Source organism: Labeo rohita, chromosome 17 (assembly GCF_022985175.1).
Source record: "Labeo rohita strain BAU-BD-2019 chromosome 17, IGBB_LRoh.1.0, whole genome shotgun sequence".
Classification (NCBI taxonomy): Eukaryota; Metazoa; Chordata; class Actinopteri; order Cypriniformes; family Cyprinidae; genus Labeo; species Labeo rohita.
This window is the reverse complement of record NC_066885.1, coordinates 7,475,941-7,499,606: the sequence shown is the minus strand read 5'-3', so window position 1 is coordinate 7,499,606 and position 23,666 is coordinate 7,475,941. Positions and strand designations below refer to the sequence as shown.

Here is a 23,666-nt window from a genome sequence, read left to right as displayed (position 1 = left end):
AGAGGTAGTATTTATTTCTATAAAGATATTTTATTCGATACTTATGATTTATGCGTGAAAACAATTAATTTCACTTTAATAGGTAAACAAACAAAAGAAAAATCACATAATTTGCACAGATATAGTCTGTCACATCTTTAATAAATGACTGCAATAAAAAAATGTGCAGTCACCGATCAAGGACAGGATATGAAAACCCCCGTATTTTCCCCGGTCAAGGGCAGCTGCTTGAAATCTCGCGATACTGTTTGTGGCGCGGGATTTGGCTGGAGCAGATGAATGCGCAGAAGTCGTTCTGCAGCGCTATGGAAATGGCGCCTGCGTTCAAGCAGCAGTAGTCGGCAGTTAGAACGATTTACACTGAGTTCACGGGGATTTAAGTTTTCTTTTTGCTACTGCTTTAAAGTTTAACACAACTAGACTGCGAGAGTTTATCTATACGAACCGAGTCCGGATTATGACCGGAAAAGAGGTGCCACGAAAGTCGTGTTTGAAGTATAACGATCCAGTTTTCTTGAGGGCCGTCATAAGCGCGCAGGTACAACGCTGTTGTCTGTGATTATATCCACCTGTCTGTTTAATATCATGGTATTCTACAACAATGTGTCTGTTTCTGCAGCTCAAGACCATTTAGCACTTAGCTGGCTTGTTTAGTGTTGAAAGTTGTTGTGAGGTAGTCTCGTGCTGTGACCGTTAGCTGCCGTTAGCTTGTGCGGCTAATCTGTAGGGCTCATGGTAACAGCCTGCGTGGGTTTAATTTACACCACAACACGGCTCCATACGAGATTTTTTACACGCTGTATGTTTATTTTACATTACAGTAAGCTTTATAAACTTATGGTAGGCCTGTCGTCGTTGTAATTCGAGTCTCTTGTTTGTTTTTGTATGTTTTATAGGTAACCGTAACAGTCCACGCTAGCGGTGCTACTGACGTGCTTTGGTTGAAAACAGTTAACGTTAGTTTTTAGCAAAGGTTATATCTTATGTAAACTATGGAAGAGACAGCACTGAATTTACGCTTTTGTTTGGCTTGGAAAAGAAGCGGTGTTTGTCAGTGATTATTTGAATGGACTTGTCCATGAAGATTTTACGTGACAGTGCACGTATGTCACTGCGTAACGTCAGATTTATCATATATAAAGTGATTATCAAAAACAAACATCACCGCAGACGCATGTTGTACTGTCGTAGTGTACTTTTCTAAGTAAGTATAATGAGTAAAACTAAGCAATGAGCTCTGATTTCAAATGGATGTTTCTCCATGTGATTCTCAAGCATGGGTGGGACTGTAATCTGCGCGGGCACATGGATGAGTCCTATAGGCTGTTTGCATTAGATTACCGTGCTTTTCCAGGGGGCACTATTGCGTGAACCAAAGAGTTTTGTATGGTTTTGCAGGGACTCCTGCAGGAATTAATAGTAAAATAGCTGTCCTTGTGGGAAATCTTTCTCCAGTGTAGTCAAAATCATGTAGACGTAATCATGTCAGACTTTCAGCTAAGTTTATGAGTCACATTATATGTTTTTTCAAGATAGTGTCATCGTGCCTGGGCCACATATCTTAAAGCTGGTAAACATGAGCTGCAAGAAGCAAACATTGATTATTTAAAAATGTTTGCTGTCTTTAAAACCATACATAAAATTGTCTGAGTATTACCATAAACTGCAAAAGGTTTGCAAAAGAAGATTTGCATGTTTAATTTTCTAAACTCTCTAATGTTGGTTGGTACAAACTGTTTTTTTTATTTGTCCTAAATTTAATGTAGTGTACGTGTTTTCTTTTTCCTTGTTTAAAGTTGTGGTGTTTTTGTTTTTGAGAGGGAATTTTTTTTTTTTTCTTTTTTTAATATTTTTGAAATATTTTTACAATTTAAAATAGCTGTTTTTCTATTTGAATATATTTTAAAATGTAGTTTATTTCTGTGATTTCGAAGCTGAATTTTAGCATCATTACTCCAGTCACGTGAACCTTCAGAAAGCATTCTAATAATCTGATTTGCTGCTCAAAAACATTTATTATTATTATTATTATTATTATTATTATTATTATTATTACTGCTTTTATTATGTTGAAAGCAGGTAAGTAGGATTTTTTTCAGGTTTCTTCGAATAGAAAAAAAGCAGAAAAAACAGCATTTATCTGAAATAGAAATCTTTTGTAACATTGGAAAAGTCTTTATTATCACTTTTAAAACATCCTTGCTAAATAGAACTATTAATTTATAGAACAAATGTGCTCAACTGTTTTAAATATTGATAATAAAAATGTTTCTGTGCAAATCAGCATATTAATGATTTCTGAAGGATCATGTGACACTAAAGACTGGAGTAATGATGCTGAAAATTCAGCTTTGGTCACAGGAATAAGTTACGTTTTGAAATCTATTAAAAAATGGAAAGCAGTTAATTTAAATAGTTAAATATTTCACAATATTACCACTTTTGCTGTATTTTGGATCAAATAAATGCAGGCTTGGTGAGCAGAAGAAACATCTTTAAAAAAAAACATTAAAAATATTTTTTTCGTTTCAGCTTTATTTCAGTTGCCAAAAACAATTTAATAATTTAATTTAACAGTAATTACACTGCCAGCCAAATGACAGATGAATTGCGTCAAAATACAATAGAGGTTATTTGGGTGTACAGCCTTTTAATTGATGAATTTTTTTTTTTTTTTTTTTTTTTTTTCTTTTCACTCAACTGACTGTCCAAGCTCATCTGAATTAAACAGCCCACCAGTTATAATCACTGTTTCATTGTATATTTGGAGAAAACACACATGTGGTGGATACATATGTGCCAGCTGCTTCTTTGGAGGCACAAAAGTGCTGACAACTGCTGTTGTGTATGAGGTTCCTCTTTGTCCAAAATGTTATCAGTGATATTTCAGCATGTATTTTATGCTAGGTTGAAAAACTTTGTTTGTGTTCAGTTTTTTGAAATACATTGTTTACTTGATGGCAGGCGGATTGATTTTTAGCGTGTGTTTTCTCTTCAGTAAGCATGCGTGACCTGGCAGCCCAAGTCACCAGCAGCTTGCTGCGCTTTCCAGAGGTGACGATAGACGCTCTAGGAGAGGATGAAGTTACGCTGGACTCCGTGCTGCATGGAAGATTTACTGTTGGTGAGTCTTGTTTTTCACTGATGGCATGTCCTGATCATCATTTCACTACATGTATGAACCCATGTTATGTTGTTGGAGTCATTTCCTTGATGTTTCCATGTTTGCTATTAGATTTTAAGTTCTGCTCTTGTGTTTCACTGACATCTCTTATTTATTGGGTGCAGGGAAAAGTGGACTGGCCTGGCTTGCCTGCGGGCCTCAGTTGGAAGTGGTCCATGCTGTTACTGGAGAGCGTTTCTCTGCCTACCGCTTCAGCGGGGTGTCAGAGCACCCGCCCACAGTGCTGGCCGTGCGGGACTTCTGTTGGCTGAAGCGTACAGGGCTGCTCATCGGTTTGGAGGAAGCCGAGGGCAGCATGTTGTGTCTGTATGATCTCGGTATCTCCCGTGTTGTCAAGGCTGTGGTCATCCCAGGCAGAGTGAGTGCAATGTAATTTTTTTTTATTTATTTTTTTTTTTATAAGTGTTTTTTTTAGTGCTGTTTAGTGTCATTTAGTTTTATTTTTGGTAATTATTTAGTGGGTGCAAACAGGTTGTGTGTTGTAGAATATTTTGATTATATAATTGATTTCACAAAATGCATCCTGGATGTCATAAAATGTTTCTTGTAGCTACACATCTGTCATTTAATGATGACACTACTATGAAGGATCATGTGATTGAAAAGAACTTTGCTTCTTCTGCAGATCACAGCTATTGAGCCCCTTGTTAGCTATGGAGGGGCCAGCGCTAACACACAGCATCTACACCAGAGTCTGCGCTGGTTCTTCGGGGTGGCTGCTGTGGTCACAGATGTCGGTCATGTACTGCTTGTTGATCTCTGTCTGGATGACTTGTCCTGTAGTCAGAGTGAACTGGAGGCTTCAGGTAGGACAGTTTTTTGTTGTTTTTTGTTGTTGTTGTTTGTTTTTTAGCAAAAGCTATAAACTATGAACTTTCCATAATCTTAAACCATTTTCATTTGTTTTGGCGACAGATCTGGAGGTGGTCAATAAATCTCCATCTGAGATCCCACGGTTACGGGAGGGCGTGACCCAGCAGGGTAGACACCTGTGTCTTCAACTCAGCAGCCCCACAGGTACAGGAGCAACAGCCATGCAGTACATCCAGCGCACCAACCAGCTCGCTGTGGGCTTTTCAGATGGCAACCTGCAGCTCTGGAACATGAAGACCCTCAAAAAAGAGTGAGTAAAAGACTTAAAGGTCACATATCATGAAAATCAGGTGCCTGGTGCTTCTACCAACCCAGAAAATGTGAAAAATAATAATTTTTGGTAGGGGCGAATCCAGCGTTATGGATGTGACGCATAAATGCTTAGAGAATGTATGTGTTACCAATATACTGAAACCACCTGTTTATATTTTAATAAACTCTTGTTGATAGAGTCTAAACATTAGAAAAATATCAGTCTATGCACAAGTTTTCTGTGTTAAAAAAGGTAAATAATCATGTGTTATGGATGTGACAAAAAAAGACTACATGTGAGACTACATACTTTGTAGGATTTCTGTGAATTAAAATGCACAAACCAGATGCACAAACCAGATGCAATAACACCCAACAAATTGACAAGCAATGGCTCTTTACAAAACACATAATTGTTACTTTTTGTTAATTTTAATTTTGATGTGTATTTATGAGAAATATGTACTGTTATGGATGTGCCAAGCCTGAAAATAGCACTTACCAGACTATGGAAAATCATGCACTAAAAATAAAACAAAAAAGCATTAAAAACTTTGAACCACCAAAAGTTGACATCTGTGCTATCAGTATAGTAAAAGCTTTTTTCATGGTAAGGTTGACCTTTGTACCCTAGGCCTTTCTCTAGGCCTTCTCTGCAAGCTTGTGGAAAAAAATGAGCTGCTCAAATTTTGCTCCCGCCGTGATGTAGAAAGTGGATCTAAAAAATAGTATTATAACCCCTTAATCTGCAGATTTCTACCCATGGCGGTGCCATTGTATTTTCAATTCTAACGCCATGGAGGAAATTCAAGCAGAGCATTCTAACTGTTCTGTCTTTGGCTGCACAGACAAGCACTGAACACTATTTAGAGTCCCACTCTCAAAGGAGACAAGAGTGCAGTGAATTTATTGATTTATTTGCTGTGTATTACGCTGCTGCCACACAGATCTAATATAAACCTGCAATGTCTTTCCTAGCTGTTTACCTTCACAGACATAACCGACTGTTTTTGTAACTCATGTTTTTAATGTAAACTTGTGTGTATTTGAAAGTTTAAGCGGAGTAAGACATGAAAGAGAACTTAGTTTTAGTACTCATGCTGTGTGACAATGAATTACTTTCTGATCATGTACTCTTACGTTTCCAGATATCACTCACAGTTAGAGGGTGGCAGAGTGCCTGTCTATGCATTTACCTTCCAGGAGCCAGAGAATGACCCGCGGAACTGTTGCTATCTGTGGGCAGTGCAGTCTGCACAGGATCAGTAAGTTTGCTATTTCATGTGCTGCTATGATAATAGGGTGACACAATCATCTAAATGCTTTGACCATGTCTGGTTTTATGAATTTATTCTGGTGTATTTTTGTCTTTGCAGAGAGGGGGATGTAGTCAGCCTTCATTTATTACAACTGGCCTTTGGGGAGAGGAAGTGCTTGGCATCAGGCAAAATTATTTATGAGGTATGGAGTTATTCAAGATTCTCCAATCTCAAATTCATTTGAATGTTGCACAGTTTTTGTATCTATATATGATGTTCTTCATTTGTATGATGTTTGACTCTCAGGGTCTGGAGTATTGTGAGGAACGTTATAGTCAGGACTTGAACGGTACAGCGTTTCCTCTAAGAGCTCAGGCCACCAATACCCGTCTGATCAGCTGTCAAACCATAGAGAAGTTTCGCCACCACCCTGATCGTGACGACAGCATGAACGAAGGTGTCCAAATCAAACTTTGCTGAGTGATTCATTGACATCGATTATGTTTTCTATAACATTTGTTTTTCCGCTTTTTAGTGACGTCTCCTGATACAAGTGTGTCAGTTTTCAGCTGGCAAGTTAAATCATATGGACAAGGCCAGCCATCGACCTTCATAGGTGTTTTTGACATTAATCGATGGTACCATGCTCAAATGCCAGATTCATTGAGGTGGGTATGCTTGGAGTAAAGTTTAAAACGGCAGTCAGATGTGTTATGAGGGACATTTAAATAGACTTTCTCCTTCTCATTCAGAACGGGCGAATCCTTACGAAACTGTCCGTATCTGGCAGTGTGGTCTCTTGACTGTGTGATCGAAATGACAGCTCCGTGTACTTTGTTGGATGTCCTGATTCACGAGCGCAGTCTAAGTAGGGGTCTGCCCTACACTTGTCCTCCACCGGAACAGTTCTTCAATCCCACAACCTACAACTTTGGCAAGACACTTTCAGTTCTTGATATGATCGTTTATTGCTTGTGTAATGGCTGTTATGTAACCCCATTAATTCTTTTTCTATTCTAGATGGAAGTTGTTTGCTTAATGCTGGAATTGTGCACTTTACTTGCTCTGGCTATCAGAAAGAGGTTCGATTTTGGCCCTTTTGTATACTATATACTATGCTGAATTTTTTTTTTTTTTTTTTTTAGGTCTGTTAAACTCTTTCTCTACTTTCAGACCCTGAGCTACTTGAAGAAGGTGGCACCATATTTAGGTGACAGCATTTCTAATGGATACTCGCGCTGTCTCATGTCTGGCCTCCTATCCTCTCGTCTGGCTGATGTTCAGCCCTCCAGCCTCTCACAGGTAATCACACCCTTTATTTAACATTATACAGAAGTAACTACGCACTAGTCTTAATTTGTTTGCTTGGTAGCTTTATAGAGTTCACTCAACATATAAAACTACTGGTATCAAAGGAATTACACTACCAGTCTTTATTTGATCCAGTACAGCAAAAGCAGTAACATTTTGAAATTTTTACTATAAATAACTGTTTTCTATTTGAAAATGTAATGCATTACTGTGATTTCAAAGCTGAATTTACAGCATCATTTCTCCAGTCTTCAGTTTCACATGATCCTTCAGAAACCATTCTAATATGCTTATTTGCTGTTTAAGAAACATTTATTATAATTACCAATATCTAAACACAGTTGAGTAATTTTTTTTCAGGATTCTTTGATGAATAGAATGATCCAAAGATCAGCATTTATCTGCATTTAAAAGCTTGGAGTCAGTATAATTTTTGAAATTCTAGAATTGAATACTTTTATTTAGCAAGGATGCTTTAAGTTGATCAAAAGTGAAAACTTACTGTTCGAAAAATTTTGACTGGTAGTGTATACCAGTAACGCACATTTGTTTATTGTGTATGTTGTAATTTGCATTCAGGAAGAGCAGCTTGATGCCATTTTGTGCACTGCTGTGGAGACGAGCTCATTGGGACTCATCACTGGCTGTATTAAACAGTGGACCACTGAAGGTGAGGATGAGAGAAGTATTGCATTTGTAATCTAGAAAAACTTTATTCCAATAACTTAAACATTGTTGTACAAAAGATGTCTTTTTATTTTTTATTTTTTTAATCAAGGCAGTATTTATTTGATCAGAAATACAGTAAAAGTAGTATTATTGTGAAATTGTATTATTTTAATACATTTTAAGATGCAGTTTATTCCTGGCATGACAAAGCTGAGTTTTCAGCAGTCATTTCTCCAGTACTTCATATAACTTTCTGCCAAATTTCTGCATGCAGAGCAACCAGGGTCAGCCGTCAATCTGCGCTACATACTAGAGTGGGCCTGGAATAAGGTTGTGCGCACCAAAGAAGAGCTGGATGAAATATGTGAGTGTTCTAAACCCAATTCTCTGAATATTGTTTAAAGGCAAATTTAACAGCGTTCTTATCATGCTTTTCTCTTTTTCTCCAGGTGCTCCGCTCTTTGACAGCTCCGCAAACTTCACAGATCCCCAGACACTGCAGCTGCTACAGCACAGTCAGCGCTTGCTGGCAAACCTCAGCACCATTTTCCACTGTTTGCTAAATGAGGCTCAGGAGCTCACACAGAAAGGTGTCGGAGTACATACGATGTCTCACTGTTCTGTGCTGGTATATGTGAAGTTGAAAATCACTAGAATGACTAGTTTTTGGTTACTTGCAGGGTTGATTGGACTCATGAATAAATGCATGGTGTCTAGCTTGATCTCCCAGTACGCTCAGGTGGTTCTGTGGTTCTGCCGGACTGGTCTCCTTCCAGAGGGCTCTGGTATGACCTTATCTAAAGCTTCATTTAGACACTTTAAACAAATCTGTGCGTTGCATATGATGCATTCTAAATGTTTTTCTATTATTCTGTTATTCTATTGTATTCTATTTTCTATTAGATGATGATGACGTGCTGCAGATATCAAGGCCCTTTTACAGCCATTCTATTATAAAGAATTACTACATTAGCCAGAGGGAGGAGCTGCGGAGACTGGCCAAGTAAGTGGATGAATTTCCAAAGAATCATTGGGCTTTTATTTATTTAGAATTATTTATATTGTTTAGTGAATTGTATTTATTCATGATTACCACATAAAATGCATGTATTAATGTTTATAATATGTCTCCAAGTCACATTGGGGGTGTGGGTGTGTGTATATATGTATATGTATATGTAAATCAATTTCCACCGTTAGGGACAAGTGGTGTCCAGATTGCCTCATGATTGATGGCCTGGTGAGTCAGTGTGGGGAACGCCTTACAGATCTTTGGAAAAGGGATGAGGGTGGAACTGGACAGTATCCTCCCTCATCACTTCATGTAAGTTAAGACGTGTTGAATGTGTTCATACAACATTGCTGCCCTCAACTGCGCTTAATTTTCTTTTTTTGTAATCTGTTCCTGGTACAGGCCTTGCTGGATATTTACCTCCTGGAAAACATAGAAGAATCTGCCAAACATGCTATTGTATCCTTTTGGGGTTCTTTACTGTAATAGATCTTGCCATAAATATTGTGGTGTTTGTTGTTAGTTAGTAAAGAATATTCCTTGACTCAGGCCTTTAGGTTATTTATTTGCTACTGGATGTGATGTACTCATTTCCCAATAAAAGTGGGGCATCCGTGGAGTCTTTTCCCACAGCGTTTGCCATTCCCATTGGGTTGGTGAAACTGGTGCAAGGCCTGTGGTTGCTAGATCATCATGATCATGAGGTATAAAAATCAATGTTTTTGCACTTATATTCATATTTTTTTAAAAGAAACATTTGAATTTTGGTTTGATTTATAAATGTTGACCACAGAAAAATGATCTACTGGCAGATATGAGAGCTATATGTGATCCTGGACCACAAAACCAGTCGTAAGTCGCACAGGCGTGTTTGTAGCAATAGCCAACAATACATTGTATGGGTCAGAATTATCTATTTTTCTTTTATGCTAAAACTCATAAGGATTTTAAGTAAAGATCATGCTCCTTGAAGATATTGAAGATATTTCTGAATTTCCTGCTGTAAATGTCAACTTAATTTTACATTAGTATGTGCATTGCTAAGAACTTCATTTGGACAACTTTAAAGGCAATTTCTCTTAATATTTTGATGTTTTTCTTGCGCCCTCACATTCCAGATTTTGAAATAGTTGTATCTCAGACAAATATCCTTACAAACCATACATCCATGGAAAGCTTAATTATTCAGCTTTCAAATGATGTGTAAATCTCAGTTTCAGAAAATTTACCCTTATGACTGGTTTTGTGGTCCAGGGTCACATATCAGTTTAAACACTACTCTTAGTGTATTTGGTATGAATGCCAGAGCTACTTACAATCTAATACTTCATGAATAATTTGTATTGAATGGTTTTCATCTCTCCCAGAGCTCTCTGGAGTTGCTATTGCACCCAGCCACCAGTCATTCTCTGTGGAGCTGGCAACACGAGCGTGTCTTGCAGGCTTTGATGTGCCAACAGAAACACAGCATCGCCCTGCGCTACCTGCATGTGATGAAGCCTCCCCTGTGTACTACCAACCAAGCCAAGTTGTGCCTCTCTGTCCTGCTTCATAACAGGTATGTTTGTAGTGTGTCACTGTTATTATGTCAGCTTAAAGTGGGCTTGTTTGTAGTTGCTAGACTCTTACCCTTGGTTTGTTGTGAACTGACCAGGTGTATTGTGGAGGCCTGGGCTTTGCTAAGGCAGCACTGTAATAAACTGAACATGGAGGAGGTGATGAAGTTTCTTTTTGAGACCTGCCAGGAGCTGGGACTGATGAAAGAGCTGCTGAAGCTGCCCCTTGGACATGCAGAACAGGTGTGTGCAAACCTCTGTAGCACTTAATGCTTAATGACTGTCAGAATGGCACATCTTTTTTATATCTTTAATATGCACAACCATTCTGTTACTTTCTGTTTGTAAAAAAAATGCTACTGCTTTCCCATTGGTAATGTTTTTTGAGTAGCAAATCAGCATATTAGAATGAACAAACATGTGACGCTGAAGACTGAATTATTGGCTGCTTAAAAATTTGAAATTTAAATGATTACAATTACAGTTTTTTTTATTAAATAAATGCAGTCTTGGTGAGCAGAAGAATTATTAGGAAAAAAATGTGTATATTAGAACTTCTTTATTTTTACCTTTACTTCAAATTTTGGCTGTTTAGGAGTGTTTGGAGCGGTTTCTTCAAAGCACCGGAGGTTTCCAGAATCGGGAGCTGCTGATGGTCCACTACCTTCAACAGGCAAATTATGTGCCTGCTCTTCAACTCAACCAGAGCCTCAAAGTGAATCTAGCAGTATGTGCAGTTTCATATTGTAGTCTTTATCATAACTTTCCATCAATTTTGTTTGAAACAAAACAACAAAAAAATCATGTTTTTATAATTTTGTTAAAATCAGGCTGATCGGGATCCTAAAATGAAGGAAAGGTCAAACACTAGGAACTCCATTCTCAATCAGTATGGGAAGGTTCTTCCTCGGGTTCAAAGGAAATTAGCCATTGAACGAGCAAAACCGTACCAACACCCTGCTACGATTCACAGAGAAGGTACTGATGATGGAACAGAGTATAAGAATTTGTCACAAGTTGTTGGCAATTGGCATTTATCCTGCTTTTCTCTCACTCCTAGTTAAAAGACCCCAGCCTCTGTCAACTGTAGCTAAACGTTCAGCCTCTGAAAGTGTGATGACCAGAGCAACCTTTATCAATAATGTTCTCTTGAAGATCGAGGAAGTATGGGTTGGCAAGAACACTACTCCTGATTCATCTCCTTTCAAAAGGTATTATACTAAGTAGTTTTCCTTGCCTTCTTATCAAATGTTTCTTTTTAAAGGGAACCCTGGGTATTAAGACTTGTATGGCCTAATATAATGTAAATTATGACCTTTACTGAAATATGTAGTAGAAAATTCATGAAAGATTTACGTTATTTAAAGTGCTCCTATTATGCCTTTTCAAATATGATCTTTCATGTAGTGTGTCATGTAGCTGTATGTGAACATAAACTATCTGCAAAGTTGTGAAGCCGACAGTGCACGATAAATAGTTATTATCTATCAAAAAAAGTGTCGGCTCACATTTGCCTGAACGAGTCGTCAGAAATTCAAATCTTTTTCTGTTACGGCCATACGTCACAAAGACATTTGCATAATGTCCGTCCATGTTCTATGTCGCGAACAACTTGCCCGGCCGCAAACGGTAAAATTTCCATGTGGTTTACGTCACATGGAAATTTACACATACATTACACAGAAGACGCTGTATCCTACGCTGTGAGTAAAATTTTTATATTCACTTCCAAAAGATGAATCTACTTCAGCCATTTCATCGTCAGACTCTGACTCGAATTGGTATGGTAAAATCATTGTCATCTTTTCTATGTATTGATAAGTATCCAGGGCTGTCAGTCAGTTATGGCAATGGGCGTTTCGTTCTCCGACATGCTGTACGCGGTAAACCAATCATAAAGGACTGCGCCATCTGACCAATCACAGCAGTGAGGGTTCACGGAAAGGAGGGGTTTAGAGAGACTGATTCTTCAAACTGCTTTGCACAAGTCATTTACGTGTATTTAGAAATGGGGTAAAATTAAATCTATTTTTGGAGAAAACTAAAGTGTTTTTTGACCTTGCATACATGTAAACCTGTTTTGGAAGTCTATTAAAACAATATTTGCAAACTTTAAAATGGCATAATAGGAGCGCTTTAACAAATCCACATCGTTTTATACATATTTTTGACTATGGTGAGCGCCATTATGAAATAGTTGCACTCGGTGAGCTACTGATGTTACCTGTTGCTATTTTTACTGCATCATAACTTAGAAAATAAAATCCTGATATGATGAACACAGCTACTGAAAGAGCTTACAGGTGGCGATGGATACGTTTAGAGTCTAAACGTACCCAGATATCGAGTGAAATCCACACTGAGAATCTCCCGTCAGTGGCTGCGGCGTGATGACAAGTGTCGGCATGTTTATATCCTGCCAGGATGGCATGTAGCATTTTTTTGTCTGTGCAGTTTATAAGCTTTTTCAGTAACTGTGGTCGACTAGAGAGAGCAAAGGATCTTTTAGGAAGTTTTATTCGTCCACAGGCATCTTCCCATACTTTTTTCCTCTTCTTAGCACCAGGAAAGTAGTGAAGACTTACATTGCTTGTCTTGTTGCCCTTCGACTGAAAATTACAACCAAAAGCTCCACAATGTGACATTGTATCGGTATTTTATATTCTGAGTTGTGTTGCAGTAAAAATAGCAACAGGTAGTGCCAGGAGCTCACCGAGTGCAACCATTTCGCTTCATAGAAATAATGGCGGTCCTATAGTCCAAAACATGTATAAAACAATATGGATTATTATCGAGTAATGTAAATCTTTCATGGGTTTTCTACTACATATTTTAGTATGAGACGTAATTTGTGTTATGTTAAGCCACACAAGTCTTAATACCCAGGGTTCCCTTTAAAACCTGTTTTGAGCTGAATTTTTCTCTGTTGGATTTCTTGTGCAGCCCCAAAGAGTCCGAAATGCAAGTGCCTAGCCTACATCCATCCTCTCCAAATCAGCCCGAGGCCTTTGTAGGAACTCCTATTAACATGCTAACCAAGAGAATGTCCAGGTAAAACAGTCAAAGACTGTTTTTTTTTATATTAAAAGTTACTTTATTTACATTTTTAAAAAACACTAGTACAATCTCCCTTGCTTTGTCACCAGGCTTCTGGATTTGGTTGTGCAGCCATCTTCCCAGAATACTCCAGAGAGCTCTAATTTGCCTGGCACTCCTACAAGGTCCATAACCTCATGGGCCGGTCCAAAAAGTGTCACCAAGGCTCCTGAGCTCAGTCTGCTGCAAACTCCCCAAGTGGTAAAGGTGAGAACCTATGGTTTGTAAAACTTTGCACAAAAGCTCACAGATTTAATTGTGACTTTAAAGGAATAGTTCACCCAAAAATGAAAATTCTGTCATTAAGTTCTGATCCTCATGTCATTCCAAACATGCAAGACCTTCGTTCGTCTTCGAAACACAAATTAAGATATTTTTCATAAAATCCAAGAGCTTACATACATTTTTGGGTTGTGGTATTCTCATGAATGCACGTCAAAAACTGGCACGAAAGAGAAAAAATTGTTGGTCAGAAAGCTCTCAGATTTCATAAGAAATATTTTAATTTGTGTTCTGAATATAAACAAAGGTCTTACAGGTTTGCAACGACATGAGGGTGAGTAATTAATGACAGAATTTTCATTTGTGGGTGAACTAACCCTAAATGTGCTGTATGTACTTTCTGAAGTGTTGAAAGAAATTACCCACCTCATTATAAACTCTTTGGTTTTCAGAGAGCTCGAGCCTTGGCGTCAGGCCCGGTTTTCTCAGCCTTCACCCCACAGTCTATTCTGAGGAGCAGCCTACGTCCCACTCCTGTGGCCACCCCTTCTGCCTCCCCGGGCCGATCTGTCACTCCTCCACTCCGCTCCAAAGAGAGCCGTATTACCTTTATAGAAGAGACGGATTCTCCAGAAGCTCCCAAAGGCTCTGTCCACTGGAACAATGGGGTGACATGCCTCTTCCACATCTAAAATTAAATGTTAAGCATTTCCATCAAAAGGAGCTGAATTAATTTTGTTGTTTTAATAATATGGTTGTGGTTCTTTACAGATTGCGATTAACAGGGAGCTCAATACATCTAAGAGATCTTCCCCACCTCCCAAAGCAAATTTTGCAGCTTGGAGTGAACATTCAGATGCTGAAGAGGAAGAAGCAGATCTTAAGCAGACGTACATGCCCTCGCTGGAAGAGAAAGAGAATCCTGATGTCGAATCTGAGAGTGGATCCTCTGTCAAAGAGATCCCTGCGGAATCTAAACAAGTGCTTCCCACTCTTCTGCGACGGCCTAGTTTGGGGCAAGAAACAAGTCTTGTATCTAATCAGTCTGATACAACACTTGAGTTCCATGATGCTCCTGCTCCTGAGGATCTTATGGCAACACAAGCAAACAACAGCGTGGATCGGGAGGTTACCATTAGACTTCCGGGCACTTCAGAGGAACGTATGCCTCCTGTAGAAGACAACACAACTGCAGAAGTACCCTCTGTTATGCTGCCTGAGGAAGAGCTGAATATAGCTCAGGATACAGAGGAAGACTCGTCCAATGGAAATAGACCGTCAGATACACAAGAAGCCCTAAGTAGAAGTGAGGAACTTGAGGTGCATGTTGATACTGATAACGATCATGTGGGGGAAGTAACTGAGCAAACTGAGGAAACTTCAGAAGCTCAGGTTCTCAAGCCGGATGTAGTTACGGAACCAGAGATGCTTCTTCCAGTTCAGGAACCAAGCTTAGAATCTTTGGCTGAGATTTCTAAACATCAGGAAATCCAGGAACCAAGTGAAGCTGAAGATTCACAGAACACATCCTCCATTTTTGTTGAAGCTCTCAGTTTTCCTCCTACTATAGAGGCTGTGAACCAGTCCATGGAAGAAAATGCTGCTCATGACACTATTGATGAACCAGCTGTCACCAAGGTATCAGAGGCAGTACCAGAACAGCTTGTCTGTGAGGCTTCTGTATCAGAGATTCCAGCGGTTGAGTTGGTGAACCATGAACAAGTGACTAGTGAACCTGAGAACAGTGAAGAATGTAAAGAGGAATCTATGGAAACCTCAGGTACTTGTGCAATACCTTTCAAAAGTTTGGGATCAATAGTAAGAGTTTTTTTGTGTTTTTACTTGAATCATTTATGTAGCTTTTAAATGCATTAAATTGATCAAATGTGACCGTCACAAAAGTAATGTTACAAAAAAAATATATTTAAAAAAAAAACTTGAGCACCAATAAAATCAGCATAGTAGATTAATTTCTGAAGGATCATGTGACACTGAAGACTGAAGTAATGGCTGCTGAAAATCCAGCTTTGCATCACAGGAATAAATTACATTTTAAAGTAGAACAGTTAAATTGTGGTCATTTCACAATATTACTGTATTTAACTGTATTTTTAACTTTAACAAATTATTGCACCCTTTGTGATCATGTTTAAAACATGTTCTGACCCCCAAACCTTTAAACTGTATGTTTTTTAATGACTGATAATTGTACTGGTGTGAAATTAATATGAATGAAATCTAAAATGGATTTATTTTGTAGATTTGGATGCCTTTGTGGAACAGCATTTATTTGGTCCAGATCTATCTCCAACTTTAACCCGAACCAGCATTAGGGAGGGATCCCTCAAAAGGTGATTCTTAACGACTTGTCCATCATGCTTTCTGAGGTGCTGCTTTACATATGTTTCACATGTCCTGCCATTTTACCTTTTCTGACTTTTGTTGGTGCTGTGTACACCCTATAGTGAATCAGATAGTGACATTAAGGACGTTCAGCCCACTTCTGAGAATTCAGCAGATCTGAAAACACAGACGTCAGAACCTGCTACCTCAGAGTCCAGATGTAAGTCCATCTAATAGTCTTTAAAGTCAAACAACATGGTAATGATCCAAATCTAACCTCAACTCTTCCCCCAGCTGTAGTGAGCTTGAATGACACTGATGAGCTCTCCAGTGCCGAATCTGCAGAGGAGTCCGAGGATGAAGAAGAGTCTGAAGATGAGAAGGTGGAGGACTCAGGTAGTGAGGTTGAGATTATAGATGAAGTGAAGGGTAATGGGAGGAGTAACCACCAGCCTGCTTCAGCCCTTTACATGGAGGAACTCCCACGACATGAGCAGTACTTTCAGGAACAAGCCAATGCGGTGCTATCACTGGTTACACCTGAGGCACAGCTGAAAGTAAGTGCATCACTTGAGTCTTATTTTGATGTTAAAACACTGTGGCCTGTTGAACATGAACTTATTCTTCCTTTTTTTGTGCTCTGCAGGTTCTAGACACTGATATACCAGAGGAAGAAGGTGAAGTTGTAATGGTTGGCCTTGGCCCTTCAGATCTAGATGAGGAAGATGCAATGTGTTATACGGAGCTTAAGCCATCCACCACTCTCCTGGTCCCTGTAGAGCTGGCTGAGGAGCAGCATACACATCTTGTAGATGGAGGAACTTTAGAGACCCTCAGCAGTGCACCAGATGGGGCAGTGCCAGAAGAGTCAGACGGCTTCACACTAATGCTTGATCCAGATGTAGAGGAACTGCCTGATGCTTCAGAATTGGACCACAATGCAGCATTGCTACCTCTATGTGAGCCAGAAGAACCTCAGGATGTGGAGAATCAGCTTACAGCTAACACTGAGGTTGTCATCTTGGAGCATACGGTTCAAGTTCCAGACGACAAATTGGAAGACATCAAAGACTTGGTATCAGACATTGAACCTGTTGTCATTGGTGCTCCTAAAATCGAAGACCAACCACCTGAGGTCCTCCAGGTGGAGGAACAAATAGTCACACCAGAAGCAGAACCTTCTGTTCAAGAAACAAAAGATCTTTCCAATGGTGATGGGCTAGAATCTGGTGCTTGTGAGATGCAGGAAGAATCACATGGTACTATTCATGAGGAAGTATTGCCAGAGAAAGTCTTGCCTTCAGAAGAACTTCTAGGGAAGGTCGCTGAAGTTTCTACATTGGATACAGAGGTTGCAAAAGACAATATAACAGAGTCTAACCAAATAGTCACTACACCCTTATTGGCTGGAGAAGTTGAGGAGCTTTCCACAACCAAACAAGTGGGAAGGCCAAAGTCTCCAGGAAGGCCCAAATCACCAGGAAGACGACCCAAGTCACCTGCAAGAACAAAAGTTGAAGGATCTGGAAAAGATACTGAGGACGTTTTGGAGAACATTACAGAGGTGCAGCACAGCCCATCACGGAGAACTAGAAAAACTGTAACATTCCCTGTACCCAACCTTGATGCGGAGAAGGATCTTACTGAAGAGGAGCAAATGGATTCTCAAGTACCTTCAACACCAAGACGTGTTACAAGAAGTGGCAAGCAGCTCCAAGACTATCAAGTTCCTGTTACACCCAGAAGAAGCACAAGAAAAGCAGATGCAGAACAGCGTGCTAATGAGAACGACCAAGACATGCCTTCTGAGAAGGCATCAAAGCCTGCAAGCCCGGCTCGGAAGACTCCACAGAAAGCTACACCTAGGAAAGGATCCCGAAGAACCAGGAGCACGGTGGTTGATGATGAAGAGGCCCTGTCCACTGACGACTCAGAAACACAAGTCAGGCACAGTACCAGAAAATCTCAAGCACCAATCGTTGAAGTTCCAGAAGCTCATCAAGAAGTACCAGAGGAGACGATACAGCCTGCCAAAGCACATAGTAGTCCTAGCAGGGTTACACGCAAGTCTACCAGAGGACTAGCTTTAGAAAGCTTCCAACAGGATCCTGCAGAAGAAACCACAACTCTAAATCAACCTCTTAGAACTCCTCCAAGAAGCAGGAAGAAGACCGTGACCAACACTGCAGAAAAAGTGAACAATGCAACTTATATTGTTGATGATGCACAACTTCAGAGTGTTTCAAGACGACTTACGAGAAGCCGGCACTGGAATCAAGATGAGGATCTTGACAAAAGACCTGATTTGACTCCTATGAAAGTGGAGACTGAAGCGCAGCAAGCTGATGCCCTTCTAGAGCGACTCAAAGACGAGGAAGCCAAGGAGGAAAGTGTTCCTGTTGTAACTGAAATCATACGTGCCAAGAGACGACCCACTAGATCTGCAGCACAGAATGAAACTCAAACGGCAGACATGGAAGAATCAAAATTGGTGATGTCCGATGAAACACAGGAACATGCAAGCAAGTCACTTGCAAGTGCCAGACGTACACGAGCGAGCAAGGTGGCAGAACAAAACTCTACGGCTGTTGACAATTCAGTTGCTGACCTGAAAAGAACAAGAGGTAGTCAGTATTATAATGCCTTTTTTCACTGGTTTAAAAGGCGGTCACCCAAAAATGAAATTTCTGTCATTAATTACTCACCCTCATGCTGTTCTAAACCTGTAAGACCTCCGTTCATCTTCAGAACACAAATTAAGAGAGCTCTCAGATTTCATCAAAAAAAAATTAATTTGTGTTCTGAAGATGAACGAAGGTCTTACAGGTTTCAAACGACAAGAGGGTAAGTAATTAATGACAGAATTTTCATATTTGGGAGAACTATCCCTTTAATATGCCTTCAATCCAATTTATCTACAATCCTTTCATTTTAGGAAGGAGAAAAGGAACTGGTGTACAAAATGAAGTTGAAGTTCCAGAGGTTGTGCCTCAGACACAAACCTCAGGAGGTGAAGGTGATTCTCAATCCAAAGAGGTAAACAGCTCTTCTATAAAGTTTGACTTAAATATTTGGGACTTTCATTTGGGCTTCATCACACTTTAAGCTTCATAAATTCTTGTTTGTTGTAGGACAGTGGCCCCGTAGATGACGTTCCAGTTGAAACCGAGGTTGTCAAGCCCAGAAAGAAGAGGACAACCAGGTGAGGCACAAGTTGCATGTAGTCCTATTAATATTGTAATTTAAGAAGTGTTTACTAGGGATGTAACGGTATTATCAATATCATGCTATCATGATAGCAAAACTGTCTCGAAATCATTATGGTCACTTGATGATATGAAGCGATAGGTCTTCTGGGCAAAAAGTGTAGTTTTTAAAATATATTTAAATTCTTATTTTAACATAAAAAAAGTTGTGTTTTGGGCCATGAGGCTTTGGCACGGTATCTGTCATATGAACTAAAGCTGAAAGCGAAGCACACACTTTGTTCAGGCGATTAGCTTGTGATCCAATGTTTTCTGTGCCTCAGAACGGCTCTGTTCAGTGAATACAGTGAACTCATTTCTTGCATCTGCTGTGAGTTTAGTGCACATTTCGGAACGCAACAGCCACCAGTTATGCTTGATTTTTGTGGCAGATGATTACAGCATTTCACTAGATTTGTAGTGAGATGCATTTTTGTAAGCCTGTTTTTTTACTGAAGCTGGAGTTTTCCTTCAAAGTAAAAGCTCTACTGATGTTTCCGTCAAAACAAAAGCTAGTGTGGCATGAATTGCTGACAGCTAGCGGTTTACATGGGTAACGTTACTGATGTCCAGATACAAAACATCTTTCAAGTGTAGAAATTAGGAAGAAAGTATTGTATTTTCTCTACTGTAGTGTAAAGCAGAAATAATGTACCTATGAAATATTCATTTTCATTTATTTTACAGTGCAGTTGTTTTACAATATGTGGCTATTAATGTCATAGGAATAATATAAAATTGTTGTTATTATATTCTAATTTGTTTGGCTTCTAAAACACCAGTGTGAATGTAATTTAGAGTGAGACAGTATCCCACAAATAAAAAGAGGGTTGAGTCCCCTTTAAATTTCAGGTCAATTCACTGACTGTTTTTTTTTTTCTGGTTTCTTAGAAAAAAGAGTTGGAGCTCTAAATTGTGAACTCTCAAAGTGCTTTACATATTTACATTTACATATTTGTAGAATTTAACTTTAAAATTTACAAAATTATTTTTTTTTTTCCAAGTTTTCCTTTGTCTTTTTTTTTTTTTCGCAATAAATATCGCAAGAAATATATTGTGGATATTATCGTATTGTGAGATTTCGATATCGTTACATCCCTGTGCTTGCTTATAATCAGAGCAGGTTTTTGAATTGAAAGGGTAAGTTCACTCCAGAATTTAAATTTCCTGATAATTTATTCACCCCTGTGTCATCCAAGATGTTCATGTCTGTCTGTCTTCAGTCGAAAGGGAGAAAAACATTCCAAGATTTTTCTCCATATAGTGGATTTCAATGGGGGACAACAGTTGATAGGTAGAAATTGTAGTTTCAGCACAGCTTCAAAGGGCTCTACACGATCCCTGCAGAGAAATTTTTTCATTCAAGTCCTTTATTCCTCATTTGGGATTGTGTAGAGCTCTTTGAAGCTGGAATTTGGACCTTCAACCTGCTGATCCCTATTGAAGTCCACTATATGGAGAAAAATCCTAGAATGTTTTCCTCAAAAACCTAATTTCTTTTCAACCGAAGAAAGACGTGAACATCTTGGATGACATAGGGGTGAGTAAATTATTAGCAAATTAATTCAGGACTGAACTAATCCTTTGAGATACAATCTTTGTTTGATTATCTTGCCCTAAATATTTTGCTGTCTTTTTAACAGAACAAAAGCTGCTCCAGAACCTCCACCTCCTGTTGAGATCAGTTTCCTCTCTCCCCTCGCCAGTCCAGCTGAGTCGAGCGCCAGAACCGAAAAGAGAACGGAAGAAAAGGAAACTCCTTCACTGAGGATGAACTTGCGGCGCAAACGCATGATGGATGCCATTTTCCCTAAACCTGTAACGAGGAGGAAGAAGCTTTGATTGTGAACTGTTTGGTTTAGACTCCTCTCCCAATTTTTTTTTTTTTTTTTTTTTTTTTTTTTTTTTTTTTTTCCCTGCTCTCCACTCCCCGTTTCCTAAGAGCTCTGCAAACTGCTGTTTTCTAATTAAGATAATCGATGGATAATGTTTGAAATAAATAAACATCTAATTTGAGATAAATAATTTTGTATAATAAATTATGCTGTTTACAGTAAGGAACACTGAGGGACTTGAGCACCAAAAAAAAGAGGTTTAGTTTTTAAATGTGTTTCTACTAATTGATGCAAATGTAAATAGCCTTTTAGGTATGTTATAAATAAAATTTGATACTTGTGAATTATTTTGTTACTTGTTTTGTTTACAGGAACGATTGTGCAACGTGTAAAGTCAGATCAAACACAATTATAAGGTTTTTGGTTGTACCACTTGGGAGACGATTCATAGAGGTGGATACTTTACACTGGTTGAAAGTGTAATAAAATCATCCGTATTACATGGATGGACTTCTTGCTTTGATGCTTGGCACTTGGTCTCCTCTATCTTGAGGTCTTAAGCTGGTGAACACAGCGTTATTTGTTCATTGCAGACAATGTACATTTATTTTCCTTCAGATGCATCAGTTTTATTTTGAACAGCAGTGTGAACTTATTTGTAATGCCTGTTTGCTTTCAAATACAGAACAAGAATTTACAATTTTGGATGTATTGTAGTTCTTCGGAGATACTGATTCGACCAATACATGAAGAGTTCAGATGCAAAATCCTCTAAAAGCCACTTAGGTCAAAAATGAGATAATGATACTGAGTGAATGCTCTTGACACATAGTATACGTCCATCAAATACTTCTACCTCAAACTCTATAAATCCCAACCTCAGCCTAATCAGAAGTACCGGTACTTGGGTAGAAACCTATACATAGGAGCCTGATTAAAAATGCTTATTTTAAAGAAAAACGTCAGATGGACTTTGAGGCTTTTGCGTCTGAGCTCTTCATATGTATGTTCCTTTTATAATACTACTTATATAGTGTTGCAATAGTGTTTTTTTCCTTCTTTTTTTTTCACCAGCCCAAGTCAAATCTGTAACTCTTAAAAGGATAGTTCAACCAAAAAAGAAAATTGTCATTAATTACCCTGATGTGGTTTCAAACCCATAAGATCTTCGTTCGTATTCGAAACACAAATTAAGATACTTACGATGAAATCCAAGAGCTTTCTGACTCTGCATAAGACAGCAATGCAACTGACACATGATGTTTTAACGAGACAATTATGTCGTTTTAATGACATCTGGATTTTATGAGAAAATGTTATTTTAACAAGGCAATTGTCATTTGAATGACACCTCGTTTGTACGAGAAAATGCCATTTTAACGAGAAAACATCTTATTACGAGATGTCGTTTTTTAACTACATCTCGTTATCATGAGAAAAGTCATTTTAAGAAGATAACTCGTTTTAACGACATGACATCTTTTTATGAGAACACATCTCGTTATTATGAGAAAAGATGTCATTTTAATGAAATGATTGTCGTTTTTACATTATAACATCTCGTTTTTTACAAAAAAAGATGTCATGGACCCTTTTCACAAGCCTGTGATGACGCGTTTTAACGGTCATCGTGATCATAAATCCTTTAATTTTTTTTATATTTTGATTTTTAAAAATGTGTATGTGCATTTATAACACTGTACGTTGTATTATACCACATTTTCATCACGTTACAAAAAACTAGTTAACGCTATGCAAGGGTGTAAATTTGACGTTGTCTCTTCTGACTGCCGATATCAGTTCGTTTGACTGAGTCGTGAAAACACTATTGTGTCGTTTTCCCTTTGCTATTTGAGCAAATGTGAATGCAAAAAAATATATTTGTGGTACTCTCCCATTCACTGCCCTCAGATTTTACCCAACTATGACGACTTCCGCTATGAGAAACCTGGAAATGTGAGAAAGGTCCACTGTAACAAGAAAAATATCGTTATTACGTGAAAAGATGTCATTTAAACTAAATAATTGTCTGTTTGACAGCATGAAAAAAAGCATCTCGTTGAGATTATTGTCATTAACAAGATATCTCGTTTTTTACTAGAAAAAATGTCATTGTAATGGGAAAACATTTGTGACCCTGGATCACAAAACCAGTCATAAGGGTCATTTGTTCAAAATTGAGATTTATACATCAAATGAAATAAGCTTTTCATTGATGTATGGTTTGTTAGAATAGGACAATATTTGGCCAAGATACAACTATTTAAAAATCAGGAATCTGAGGGTGCAAAAAAAATCTAAATATTGAGAAAATCCTTTAAAGTTCTTCAAATAATGTTCTTAACAATGTATATTACTAATCAAAAATTAAGTTTTCATACATTTACAGTAGTAATTTAACAAAATATCTTAATGGAACATGATCTTTACTTAATTTCCTAATGATTTTTGCCATAAAAGAAAAATCAATAATTTTGACCCATTTTTGGCTATTGCTACAAATATACCCCAGCGACTTAAGACTGGTTTTGTGGTCCAGGGTCACATTTCGTTATTACAAGAAAAGATGACGTTTTAACAACATATCTCGTTTTTACGAGAAAAGATGTCATTGTAATGAGTGTTTTAATAAGATAATTATGTCGTTTTATTGACATAACATATTGTTTTTATGTGAAAAGATGTTTTAACAACAAAACTTATATAAGAAATGGTGTCGTTTTAACGAGAAAAGATGTCATTAAAACGACATAACATGTCGTTATTACAACATAATTGAGCGCAAAAACTAATGTGTGTCTCACAGCAA

At 38.3% G+C, this 23,666-nt stretch overlaps 1 protein-coding gene across 1 annotated transcript; it reads left to right on the top strand.

Moving 5' to 3' along the window:
- The first annotated feature begins 278 nt into the window (after positions 1-278).
- On the top strand, positions 279-21,201 carry ahctf1 (AT hook containing transcription factor 1). Its single transcript, XM_051133014.1, has 36 exons — positions 279-538; positions 2,999-3,124; positions 3,289-3,542; positions 3,810-3,990; positions 4,100-4,307; positions 5,458-5,574; positions 5,686-5,770; positions 5,875-6,025; positions 6,104-6,236; positions 6,321-6,502; positions 6,589-6,650; positions 6,742-6,870; positions 7,459-7,549; positions 7,823-7,912; positions 7,998-8,138; positions 8,229-8,333; positions 8,452-8,551; positions 8,749-8,872; positions 8,963-9,019; positions 9,118-9,264; positions 9,928-10,118; positions 10,215-10,359; positions 10,712-10,843; positions 10,947-11,094; positions 11,177-11,327; positions 13,060-13,167; positions 13,263-13,419; positions 13,887-14,102; positions 14,206-15,214; positions 15,695-15,785; positions 15,900-15,997; positions 16,072-16,334; positions 16,424-18,401; positions 18,713-18,813; positions 18,909-18,979; positions 20,666-21,201. The coding sequence occupies exons 2-36, from the start codon at positions 3,004-3,006 to the stop codon at positions 20,862-20,864; spliced, it is 7,536 nt and encodes a 2,511-aa protein (XP_050988971.1). The 5' UTR covers positions 279-538; positions 2,999-3,003; the 3' UTR covers positions 20,865-21,201.
- Positions 21,202-23,666: the final 2,465 nt, after the last annotated feature.